This window comes from Myotis davidii, unplaced genomic scaffold (genome assembly GCF_000327345.1).
Source record: "Myotis davidii unplaced genomic scaffold, ASM32734v1 scaffold221, whole genome shotgun sequence".
Lineage (NCBI taxonomy): Eukaryota > Metazoa > Chordata > Mammalia > Chiroptera > Vespertilionidae > Myotis > Myotis davidii.
The window spans coordinates 7,329,036-7,341,111 of NW_006293349.1; the positions used below are offsets into that span (position 1 = coordinate 7,329,036).

The 12,076-nt window shown below is 50.1% G+C and overlaps 1 protein-coding gene across 3 annotated transcripts in view; it reads right to left on the bottom strand.

Moving 5' to 3' along the window:
• Positions 1-3,974, bottom strand: part of ANKRD44 (ankyrin repeat domain 44) — a 131,401-nt gene extending 127,427 nt beyond the window's left edge. Inside the window, exon 1 of one of the 3 annotated variants that reach the window (XM_015566105.1) lies at positions 3,650-3,793. In XM_015566105.1, the coding sequence (XP_015421591.1) occupies positions 3,650-3,778 (129 nt within the window). In that variant the 5' untranslated portion in view covers positions 3,779-3,793. Of the gene's footprint in view, positions 1-3,649 lie in introns of all 3 variants that reach the window. The other 2 variants (XM_015566103.1, XM_015566104.1) reach the window with 2 other exon arrangements.
• Positions 3,975-12,076: the final 8,102 nt, after the last annotated feature.

Consider the following 12,076-nt stretch of genomic DNA (forward strand, 5'->3'; position numbering starts at 1 on the left):
ATCTTAAAAGCCAGCTTTAAGTTTTTTTTTTCCCCCTCTATAAGTTCTTTGCCAACATAAGCTTAGCTTTCACCTCAAGATTTATTCTATTGTATTCACATAGCATCCCTTCCCATCCTGGAACCGGGGAGAGTGAGTGAAATGCCAAATCCTGTGGTCATATAATACACATTAACAGCTTGACAAAACAGATGGGGGTAACTTGGGGACAACCCAAGTGTAAAAAGACATTTTTGAGGCTATTCGAACAAAATAAAGTTGAATATACACTGTGTATTAGCTAACGTTAAGGGATTATTGTTCATTTTACTTGGTATGATAATGGTGGCATGCATGTGTGTGCGTGCGCATTCATATTTGTTAGCAATACTTTAAAAAACAAATAACATCACGGGTTTGCTATCACATGGGACCTACAAATCTTGGAATTGTAGTCTCTCACAGTGTAACAGACTTTAAACATCACCTAGGCCAGGCATGGAAAAAACATTTCCATTTACAGGCCAACTCCATGCTCTTCCCCTCTGGCTGGTGATGGGCCAGGAGAAACCTTGGTCTTTACGAGCCAAAGAAAAAAAGTCATGATTCATCAGCGATGTTGGCCAAGGGCACAAGTTAGGACAGTAGGGCCACACGTGCTGTTATTAGCACCGTGAGGACCCCGCCTAGTGGTCTCCCAGGGAGCTCATTACTTGTCAAGGCAACTCATTACTTCTTCAGACAGCTCTGTCTACTAAGTTATTTTTCACATTTTAAGCTGAAATCTTATTTTCTGTAGCTTACAACCATGTGACATAATGATTAAGTTTAGTTCCACTTGGACTTGACAGTGTTTGAACTACCTGGGAACACGCTCCTGTCCCTTCCAAGTTTAAAACATCACGCGGTCTTCCAAGCTCTCCTCACATGGCATAGACACCGCCTCCATCCTCACCACTCGCCCATGACAGGCACAATGTGCCGCTGCCCCGTCCCCATGCAGCACAGAAAACTGTCTGTTGATGTCATGTTGTCAAAGCACAAACCCCAACATGCCATGACTGCGTTAAAGTTTTGGTTTGCAGAATCTCTGCATTCGTTTTTAATTCAGATGTTCATCTCTCTTGAGCTCAATTTGGCTCGTCTGTTGAAGCCTTCTAAAATCTTTCCAGTCGTCCTAGCCAGGTGGCTCAGTTGGTTAGAGCATCGTCCCATACACCAAAAAAAGGCTGCGGGCTCTATTTCCGGTCGGGGCACATACCTGGGTTGCTGCTTTGATACCCGATCTCTCTCCCCTTCTCCTTTTCTCTCTCTTGAAATCAATAAAAACATACGTTAAAAATAAACATAAAAAGAACACACTGCGCAGAAAAGTGGCGATCGCTCGCATTCCCTAGAATTCTGTAAGACCCAAGATTGGCGTGGCCAAGATTGCTAACTATTCACCAGAGTCCATTTGCTCAGACTGGGGACACGGCTACACTCATCACCCACCCCCCCCACCCCCCACCCCCCATGCAGTTAGGTACAGCTGTGCCTGAGCTCTGGGGGAGGGGAGGGGAGTGGAAGTGACTGTACCACTTCCGAGCTGGTCCATAAAGCCCTCCCAGGCTTTGCTTCCATGCTCCTCCCCTCTGGCTGGGCTGGAGCCGAACCCCTCGGGCGACATTGGAAGCCACAGGTTGACACCTGGAGCCCCACCTGGACAAGAGCCAGCCCTCTAAAGTGTTCATAAGAGAAACCACCTTCTCTTCTATTTGAGAGTCTGTGTGTTAGCAGCTAACCCATCTGACTAATCCAGTAGAATTAAGTTACAGCTAAAATGAAGCTCTCCTAACCTTTACCAACCAGCGACCGTCACTCTCCTAAGGAGACAGAGGCCATTCAGAGGCCAGGACGATCCTCCTCCTGATCCACCGGCTCACGACCATCAGGAAGATAGGAACCTTGCCCCGGGCTCGCCCGGGCTTGGGCCGCAGCCACAAAGCACGCGGGCAGATTCCGTTGATGTCAGGGCACGGCTTGCCTTGACCCTCAGAAACACGAGTCCCGCCCGTAGGTCTTGGGCAGATGCCCAACTGCCTTCCCGGGCACTCTGGCCCCCGCCTCGTCTGTGCTGACTTTGCAGAAAGGCCTCAAAGCACTGCCCGTTATTGTCAGGGGAGAAGCTGCCAGAAGCTCTTTCAAAAAGCCACAGCGACCTGCATGGCCAGAGCAAGGCCGCATCCCACAGCCCACCTTCTGAATGAAGCATTCAGCCGATCGGGCAGGGATACACCCTCAGACAGTTCACGCCCTGGGCAGAGCTCCCCTCGCGGGGCCGATGGGCCCCCCTCTTTCTGTTGCTTCTACTCAACACCAGAGACTTCAGAGAAAGCTCCCTCCCTGAGGGACCGGGCACTTAGGTAACTGAGTTACCTTAAGAGGATTAGCAGGACATATTGCATGTCATTGCTTGTTCCTCCCAGGTCTCAGCAACGATTCGAAGGGTAAATGATTGACTAACTCTTTCTTCATCGCAGGTTCATTGGCTTTGAGATCTTCCCAATACAATGTTCTTCCTCTTTTAGGAGCCATAGACCTTTTTACTAATTTGGTGCAAGTCTTGACCCTTTCACAGAAAAATACAAATGCCCACGTACATGACACATGATGTCAGGCACACACAGCATGCCTAGTTCATCCGTGGTCCCGGGCTCATGCACACTGCAGGGCAGAGGTCAGCAACCACTCCCTCTAAAGGGCCAGACTGTACAGAGTTGGGCTACTGGGACCACACAGTCCCCATCACAATTACTCAGCTCTTCGCTGCAGAGCAAACGCGGGCATGGCTGTGTCCCACAAGATGTTATTTATAGACGCTGGGCCTCGTATAATTTTCACGTCACTAAACATTACTCTTTTCATTTTTTCAGCCATTTCAAAAATAAATGACAGACCACAGCTGGTCAGCCCCTGCTGTAGGGCAGGGGTTCCAGATATAAAAATGTTACATCTTGAGATTCACCCGAGGATATTTTTCCATTGATTTTTAGAGACAGTAGAAGGGAAGGGGGCGGGGGAGGAGAGAGAGAGAGAGAGAGAGAGAGAGAGAGAGAGAGAGAGAGAGAGATGAATTGGCTGCCTCCTGTACAAGCCACAACCAGGGTCTGGGATCAAACCTGCAACCCAGGTATGTGCCCTTGACCAGGAATCGAACCTGAGACCCTTTGGTGCAAGGGCCAACACTTTAATCACTGAGCACCACCGGCCAGGGCTTCATGAACTTCCACGATGAACGTAGGCAGCAAACCTCGGCATCAGCAGTAACGTGGCTGGGCCCCCAGCAGAAATCCCAGGTTCGCTCACCCCACGTCAGAGCGCTTTCACACACGCAGAGTACGGTCAGAGTGCGATCTGTTTTTGAATTGTGGTCACTACTGGACCTTCTGCTGCATCTTGTTGCTTAAATGTGTTGCTAGGGAAGCACATCTACTCTATCACAAATCCGATTTTTTATATTTTGATAACTATATTTCAGTGTCATTGGTTTCCTTTCTAACCCTAGACATTTCATTTTACGGATTTAAAAACAGATTTCTGAGAAGCAGTCCTGAGCTTTCGCCAGCTACCAAGGAGGCCACGGTACGGGGAAGGTGAGGGGCCCGGGCAGGGGCCCAGCGTCGCCTACCAGAGCGTTCACGTCTTCCGTCTTGTGGATGAGCATGCGGATCTCCTCCGGGTCGCCGCTGAAGATGGCCTGGACCAGCGGCGGCTGCAAAGGCAGGAGAGTCTGAGTCACAACTATGACTAAATACATTCGATGGCATGCAGAGGCGGGAGGCTGGAAAATGTGTTCCCCAAAGCGAATCCAACACGATCGGCTGGCAGACAAAGACGGATCGGGCCCAAGCCTCCCTCCCTGGAAGTCTAGTGGGGAGACAGTTGCATAAAGAAATAACTATAACACGATGTGGAGGCTGTGACACAGTCACATCTGACCTGGGGCTCCTGGTGGGACATGAAAATCACCCACAGTTGAAATGGTCCTTGACGGGCCCTTAACTTCCCCATCACGGAAAGGACCAAATCTGTGATTTTGTGCAAACGGACCCCTGTAACCCCCGCCCCCCGCCCCCACCTCTCATTAGACGATGTCCCCGTACCCCATCCTCAAATAATCCATCCCCACAGGACGCTAGTGGCCATGCTGCTGGCCTCCTGCGCGCTTCCGTGTCAACGTTGGGAAACCTTGGGCATCATTCCCGAACACTTCCCATCGCGTGACCAACAAGCCTGAGTATTTTAGACTTGCTCACACCCACTGCCTCCCCAAAGGGTTGGTGTGAAGGTGGGTGAGGAGCAGGAAGAGGGGGTGATACTCAGGGCTTCCTATTGGCCTCGCCTACATCAAGCAAGACCCCACGCATAGTGGGTCTATCAAGTGTGATGGAGACACAGCTGGAAGCGAAACCAGCTCTGCTGGGCGCAGGTAGGTGAGGAGAAGGGCCCAGAAAAGCTTCGGGAAGCGCCTTCATGAGCCTGAGCTTGCAAACAGGGAAGGAAGGAAGACCAGGCGAGCACTGGGGGCCTGCACGCGCAGAGGGGCGGAGACACACAGAGCTGATGCGTCAGACATGCTGCCAGCAGCCTGGCCACCAGGGGTGGGCTCTGGGCTGGCGCTGGGCTTGGCCACGGAGTGAGAATCCTGGGCAAAGCCAGCTCCACGCCTGCAGCTCCTTCCCCAGCGCAACAGGGGGTGCGCACACTCTCTGCAGCCCAGCCCCTCACAGGACTGTTACCAGGAAGAAATGAGATAACATATGGGAAAACCCTCTATAGCCATATAACCCTACACAAACAGCATGCTTTTTTTAATTTTTTTTATTGATTTCAGAGAGGAAAGGAGACGGAGAGAGGGAGAGAGAGATAGAAACATCAATGATGAGAGAGAATCATTGACCGGTTGCCTCCTGCACACCTCCTACTAGGGATCAAGCGCACAACTCGGGCATGTGCCTGACCGAGAATCAAACCGTGACCTCTGAGCCACACCCACTGAGCTCAACAAAAATACTGAATCTCGTTTATCTGTTTCATAACCCTCTACCTGCTGTGCTCCTGGCCAAATGCTCACGTGCACTTCCCCGCCTCTGTGAGCCCCAGGAGAAAACAAATCTCCACGCCCAGTAACCACAGGCGACAAGCAGAGGCAGAGCCCCAAGGATCTCGATGTGGAGTCAACAGCTGAGAAGTTCAGGTGCTGAGGGACAAGCCCATCCTGGCGTGAGGCACCTTGGGCTTCACCCCAAGGAGGCAGCAGGGTAAGAAAGCCTCTCATCCCTCGCCAACGGGGGGAACACGGCTCTGTGGCGCTCAGTCCTCGCACTGCTCAGGAAAGACCAGGGCTCCGACCACGCTGGAAGGTTCCAGGAGAGCCACCCAACAAGGCTGCCAGGCAGGAGGCCAGCCCAGCCCTCTAGCAGGGCGGGTGCGGGCAGCTTCCCACGCCCTCGGCACCTCCCCGGGCCTGCCTCGCAGCGCACCCCCAATGCCCAGAATCCCAGCAGAGGGTGGGGTGCACACCTGTCCACACCCGGCCGGACTCCACTCACCGCCGCTGTGGAGGGGCTGTCAGTGCATAGAACTCCCGGCATCCGCTGGGACGGGGAAGCCGAGCTACTGTTGGAACTCTCCCACGCTACAGGCACACGCACACATGCAAAGATGCCCACACGGACACGCCTGCGTTTGCACGGGCATCTACACGCGTGTGTGTGTACACAGGGGTAGATGTCGATTCCCATACAAACCCCTGCCCGCGGGATAGGAAAGTGCCTGTTCTCCATCGTCCTGCTAGATGGCACCTCTCCCCGCAGCCGGCCACGTGGCCACTGCCACATCCTCGTCCTCACGGCCCTGAATCCGGGCGTCACCGGGCTCCAAGCCAGAGCTTCACCGGCCCGCGCTCTGCTTGAGCGGAAGCTGCATGTTTGCATGGGTGCAATTCTTGAACTAAATTACTGTGACTCTTGAGCAAGTTAGTATTTTTTTTGTTTAAGACATAATGGGCCCAGCCTGCATGGCTCAGTGGTTGAGCATCAACCTAGGAACCAGGATGTCACGGTTTTTGTTCCCGGTCAGGGCACATGCGCAGGTTGCAGGCTTGATCCCCAGTAGGGTGTGTGCAGGAGGCAGCCGATCCATGATTCTCTCTCATTAATGTTTCTATCTCTCTCTCCCTTCCTCTCTGAAATCAATAAAAATATATATATTTTGAAAGAGACATAGGGGTGTTTCTTTCTGTCTCTCTCCACATCCCCACATACAACATGCCCAGCAAGCACACTGGCATTCTCACTGGCTGGGATTTTAATCCGATCCTGCTGTCTTCTTTTTCCGTAAGTATAACCCATTACTCTGGGAATAAATATTTGGGGAAAGGTAGATCTAAATACTGTCTCAATTACATAATTTTAAGGAAGGGGAACTATTCTAATTACAGTGTCCTTGCTCGTGAGTTTAAAGTACTTAGACTGTACTGATCACTGATTGGAAACCACTGTATCCTTGGAGCTTTCGCCTGGACCTGAATAAGGCTTCGAGGCAAAGTCTTCCCTGAAAAAGAGTAGGATTCTGAGCTGGGCACGGACAGGCTTTTCTTTTTGACATTTCAACATGCGACACCAGCGTCCACAAAACAGGAGCGCATTGGGTGCAGCCGGTCCAAAGCTGACGGACATCAATTCATAACAAGGGTCAAGGTTATGAAAAGCAAATAGTGGCAGGGGACAAAGGGAGAGTCTGATGCCATGAAACCTCAGGTTGTCGTTCCCTAAAGAAATGTAACAGACAGGTGATATATTGCAGAACTATATGCCTGAAAGCTGTGTAGCTTTATTAACCACTACCACCCCAATAAATTCAATTTTTAAAAAAGAAATGTAAACTCTTAAGAGAGGTCTGCAGGAATTCCAGCTTCTATTAGGAGAACTGCCTTGGACTGACAATGACAGCCAGGTGCTATGGATAGTGGCACAGCCCCTTGGGTAGACCCAGAGGCACAGGAATACCTCCTGTGCCTGCCTCACCGATGGCACAGGTGGGCGCAGCACTCAGACGGGCCCTGTCCTGTTTCAACCTCACCCACTAGCCGCACGACCCTCTTTGCCGGGAGTGCAGGCAGCCGGCTCCTGGAGGTGACTGCCTGCACGACTGGTGACATCTGACCCCTCTCCGACGGAGAAGGGCAGGGCAGAAGTGTCCCTGGAAGTTGGCGCCACTATAACGGACGTGGCTAGCCTTGCTACCACTAGAAACTGAAAACGCATCCGTAAAATACAAGTGTCTCCATGCACATCCATCAGCCCATACAATGCAACGTTTCTCGATTTTAACCTCAGTCTTTGAGAACAAATTGAGACGATACCAGATTCCCACAAAGAAGATGCTGAATCAAGCACATACTGAGTCTTCTCAAATGTTGCAGTAGAGTCACAATTCCACTAGGGGGAGCAAGGTGGTAATCTGTCACCTGGGAGATGGGAGTACTGGTAAGTGCTCAGGTTGTGTCCTTAGAAAAGCAAGGTGGCTGGAGGATGCACTGTATTCAGACAAAAAAGACCTCGAGCTCCCAATAGGGTTCCTAGTATTAAGTAAACACACTCACTCTGTACAGACCCAAAGAAAAAAAAGTCCCTCCTGATCCCTGAGGCCCCAGGCATCACTCTCATCATTGCAAAACCCAATCCAATCATTCCCTCAATTTCACTTTTTAAAAGTGCATCCGACAGGTGTGTGTGTGTGTGTGTGCGTGTGTGTGTGTGTGTGTATTTTTTTTCCAGAGAGGAAGGGAGAGGAAGAAAGAGCTAGAAACATCAATGATGAGGGAGAACCATTGATCAGCTGCCTCCTGCACGGTCCTTAATGCAGATTAAGCCTGTAATCCGATCATGTGCCCTCCCCAGTAATCGAACTGTGACATCCTGGCAGACGCTCAACCACTGAGCCATGCCGGCCAGGCGCATCCAACAGTTGAGTACAGTCCATTGTGGGTTCTATGGGGAGAGGGCCACCTGTATAGAGAATCCACGCCAACCTGCAATTAAGCCCTGGGTCCCTCCTCCCCAATCCCTTAACGAAACCATCAATTTGATTTTTTGCTAAAACCTTGTGTGGGCACTTCACAATCCCTTTGCCAGAGCTGTGTGCTCTTTACTAATCCGTCGGCTCCGGACAGTGAGCAGAGTGACAGAGGCTGTCACGGAGCATCCGTAACCACCGTCAGTGGCGAGAGGTCCAAGAAGACGCCCCAACCACACGTGCCAAATTCTTGGCACGCTGCGCGTCTTTTACTGAGTTGATTGGGTCGTTAAAGACTCCAAGTATCAAAGAAAACATCTTGCATTCGAATCAGGAGTGGGCGCTGGGACTCAACCAATAGCCAGGAGGGGGAAATGATATTCCGAAACATCTGTCCATAGTTGAGTATTCTGAGTGCCGTGTGTCATGAGAGCAGGCCGGTGCGCACTGGTAGTAGCTGATAGCTGATGCGGCAATAATCCCGCCATATGAAACCGTCGGCTTCTCTGAATATGTCGAAACACCTCATAAGTCACAACTGGGTTTTGGCTGAGGCAGAGCTTGCGTTTTTACAAAAGGTAATAAAAATTTGTTCAAGTCACTAAATTTAATGGGCAAAACTTGTTTGCTCTATCATGTGGGTCCCTGTGCGACCTGCGGAGAGCGCACCATGGAGTGCTTCCTGAATATAGATTGCTCGCTACTTGGGAGAAGGTCCCTCCATCACAGGGAGATCATGATGATCACAGTATCTAAATCTGTGTCCCTTAAGAGCTGTACAGAATACACTGCGTCCTCACAGCATTTTTAATGCAGGACCACATGTCTGGAAATGCCTCCTATGAACTACACTGCAGAGCAAATGCCTGTAACATTTCCAGTTACTTCCAATTATTATTAATAACAGAAAAACTAATGAAATACCAAGTATCAGTAACATCCTCCCTATCTGTAGCTATCCATTAACTCTTTAAACATTATGAAAAAACTAGAGGCCCGGTGCATGATATTTGTGCACTGGAGGGGGGAGGGGGTCCCTCAGCAAGGCCTATGCCCTCTCACAGTCCGGGATGCCTTGGGGGATGTTCGCTGGCAGTTGGACATCCCCCGAGGGGTCCTTAATGCTGCTGCTGAGGCGGGAGAGGCTCCTGCCACCGCTGCTTCACTTGCCAGCCATGAGCCCATCTTCTGGCTGAGCAGGTGCACTGACCACCAGGGGGCAGCTCCTGTGCTGAGTGTCTGGCCCCTGGCAGTCAGTGCATGTCAGAGTGACCGGTAGTTCTGCCGTTCGGTCGATTTTTGCATATTAGCCTTTATTATACAGGATAACTATATTTGGTCAGAAAATGAAAAAAAAATTAATTTGTTATCTAACCTTTTCCAAAATGAGAGTAACACATAGGCATGGGCTATAGTTATTTAAGGACCAATTATCCAGTTTGAGGAAGATGCACACCCTTTCACAATAAAACAACCTTACCAAAAGTTAGGAAACAAACAGCGACCATCTAAGTAGGGAGCTCTGAGGGGATGGGTTACCAGCAAGATGAAGGCAGGTGTTAAGAGTGGATGTGGAAGAATGAGACAAATAAACATTCTCTGGTGGAGAAAAGCCGGTGAAGAGGTTAGAAGAGTAAATAACCGAGTGGGGAGAGCATTGGGCCAGCGGGAGGAATTTAACCTCACCCGCTGGGCACACAGGAACCGGGCTCTTAAGCAAGAGTTTATGGAAACATTGACGCCGTCGCGGTGTGCGCCGACCACTGAGGGGCTAAGAAGGAGCTGGAGAACCCTGCGGAAGACTACGGCCATGGCCCAGGGCGTCACAGGGAAGAACTCTCCCGTCCCCCTTTATTTTAAAAAACATACTTTTATTGATTTCAGAGAAGAGGGGAGAGAGAGAGAGAGATAAGAAACATCAGTGATGAGAGAGAATCAGGGATCAGCTGCCTCCTGCACGCCCCCCAACTGGGGATCAAGCCCACAAAGTGGGCATGTGCCCTGACCAGGAATCGAACCCTGACCTCCTGGTTCATAGGTCGATGGTATTTCGAGTTCCCCGATTGCTACTCACAGGATATATGTAGTGGAAGCAGCAGATACTGTTTTCAGACCTTTGATGCTGCTTTATCCCTGGATGCAAGTTTGGCTCAGCAGCCTGGTTCATAGGTGGATGGTATTTCGAGTTCCCCGATTGCTACACACAGGGATATGTGTAGTGGAAGCAGTAGATACTGTTTTCAGTCCTTTGATGTTGCTTTATCCCTGGATGCAAGTTTGGCTCAGCAGCTTGGCCGCTTTCCTCCCTCTCTATATAGAGCTCAGACCTCCTGCCCCCAGACACTAATGTTTCCAGGTGGAATGGAGGTTACTTCCTTTCGCTCCAGCCTCTGTGGAAGGAGCCCTGCTGTGTCAGCCTTGTCACTGAGCATTTCAAAAATAAGCCACGTCCGTCAAGAGGAAAGCAAAGCACAAGGCAGGCGTGCGCCGCCAAGGGCGCATTTTGACCGGGCTCCGCTGCCAACTCTCCGCACCTCTGTTCGCTCCGGCTACTTCCCAACGGTCTGAGGTCAAGTCTGCACGGAGCTAAGTTAATGAAGCAGCGTTCGGAGCTGACTTTCAAGGAAAGTCCAGTTAAGCCAGAGCCCAATGGGCCAAGAGGTGGATTCGCCCAGAATATTTAAGTCCGTGTGACTACAGGAGAACAGAAAGAACAGCATACTTCTACAACAGTCCCCTGCTTTCAAAAGTGGTTGTCGAGGTTTTTCCTCAGTTTGGCTTGTATTCTTTGTATAACTGTATCGTATAGCACTTGAATTCATGTGGTTTCAGGTATCAAAGGTGATTTAATCATGTTAATCAATGTGAGCTATCCCAGTGACCTTTATGGGGGAGGATATACGTCCAGAAGGTCATTTTCAGGGTCTAAGTGTCTTCAGAGTAGTTTGTTTTGTCTGTTCCAATACAGAAAGTGGTCCTTAGTTTAAGGATGGCTTGTACAAACATGACTTTTTATCAATGCCCAGTGTGAACATCCTTTATCTTACTAAGGGCACAAATAAAATAGTATTCCTAAAGAAAAAATATCATAGAAAATGATCTATTTTAGCTACAGTAATACTTTCTTATGGTCAATAGTAATGATAATTTTTGAGGATCTCAGAAACTGGAAGCTAAGTAGGGCAATTCCAGTGTCCTTTAAAAACAACCACAAGCCCTAGCCGGTTTGGCTCAGTGAATAAAGCATCGGCCTGCAGACTGAAGGGTCTCGGGTTCGATTCCGGTCAAGGGCACATGCCGGGTTGTGGGCTCGATCCCCAGTGTGGGGTGTGCAGAAGGCTGCCAATCAGTGATTCTCTCTCATCATTGATGTTTCTATCTCTCCCTCCCTTTCCCTTCCTCTCTAAATTAATAAAAATATGTAAAAAAAATTAAAAAAAACAACCACAAAATCGGTGTGCAGACATAAAGGCCTCCACCAGGAGGGTGGAGGATGGCATGGCCATATGAGATACAGGCACTAACCCAGCCAGAGGAAGCCATTCATAATTTAGGCAAACTTCGCACTGGGTGTGTCTGACATTGGTTAGAACCTGATTCTTTCAAAACACCAGGAAGCCACTTTTTACTCAACCAAGTCTTTCCAAAGACCATGATGGTTTCTTTTAACCCCCTCCTTCCTTTCTGTAGGTTTCTCTTTTTTTAATTCCATACATATTGTTTGGAAAAGGAGATGGCGGTCACCTCCCACCACCTGTCCGCAGTGAGCCAGATGGGGGATCAGGGAGATGTCACCTTCCGGATCAGGCTGTGCAAGCTGCTCTCCCATCGAAGGTGGGACCTCAAGTAGTCTCCGCGCCTGACGTGTGTGGAGGGTTCCCCTGATGCCCCCCAAAACAAGAAATTCACGGGAATGCAAATAGATCAGGGACCTCTTGGGGTGGTCTTCTGGGAAGAATCTTCTCCATTACCACCCCCACCACCACCACCAATGTCAAGGCCAGTCAAGGCCAGGGCAAACGGTGACAGAGGTCAG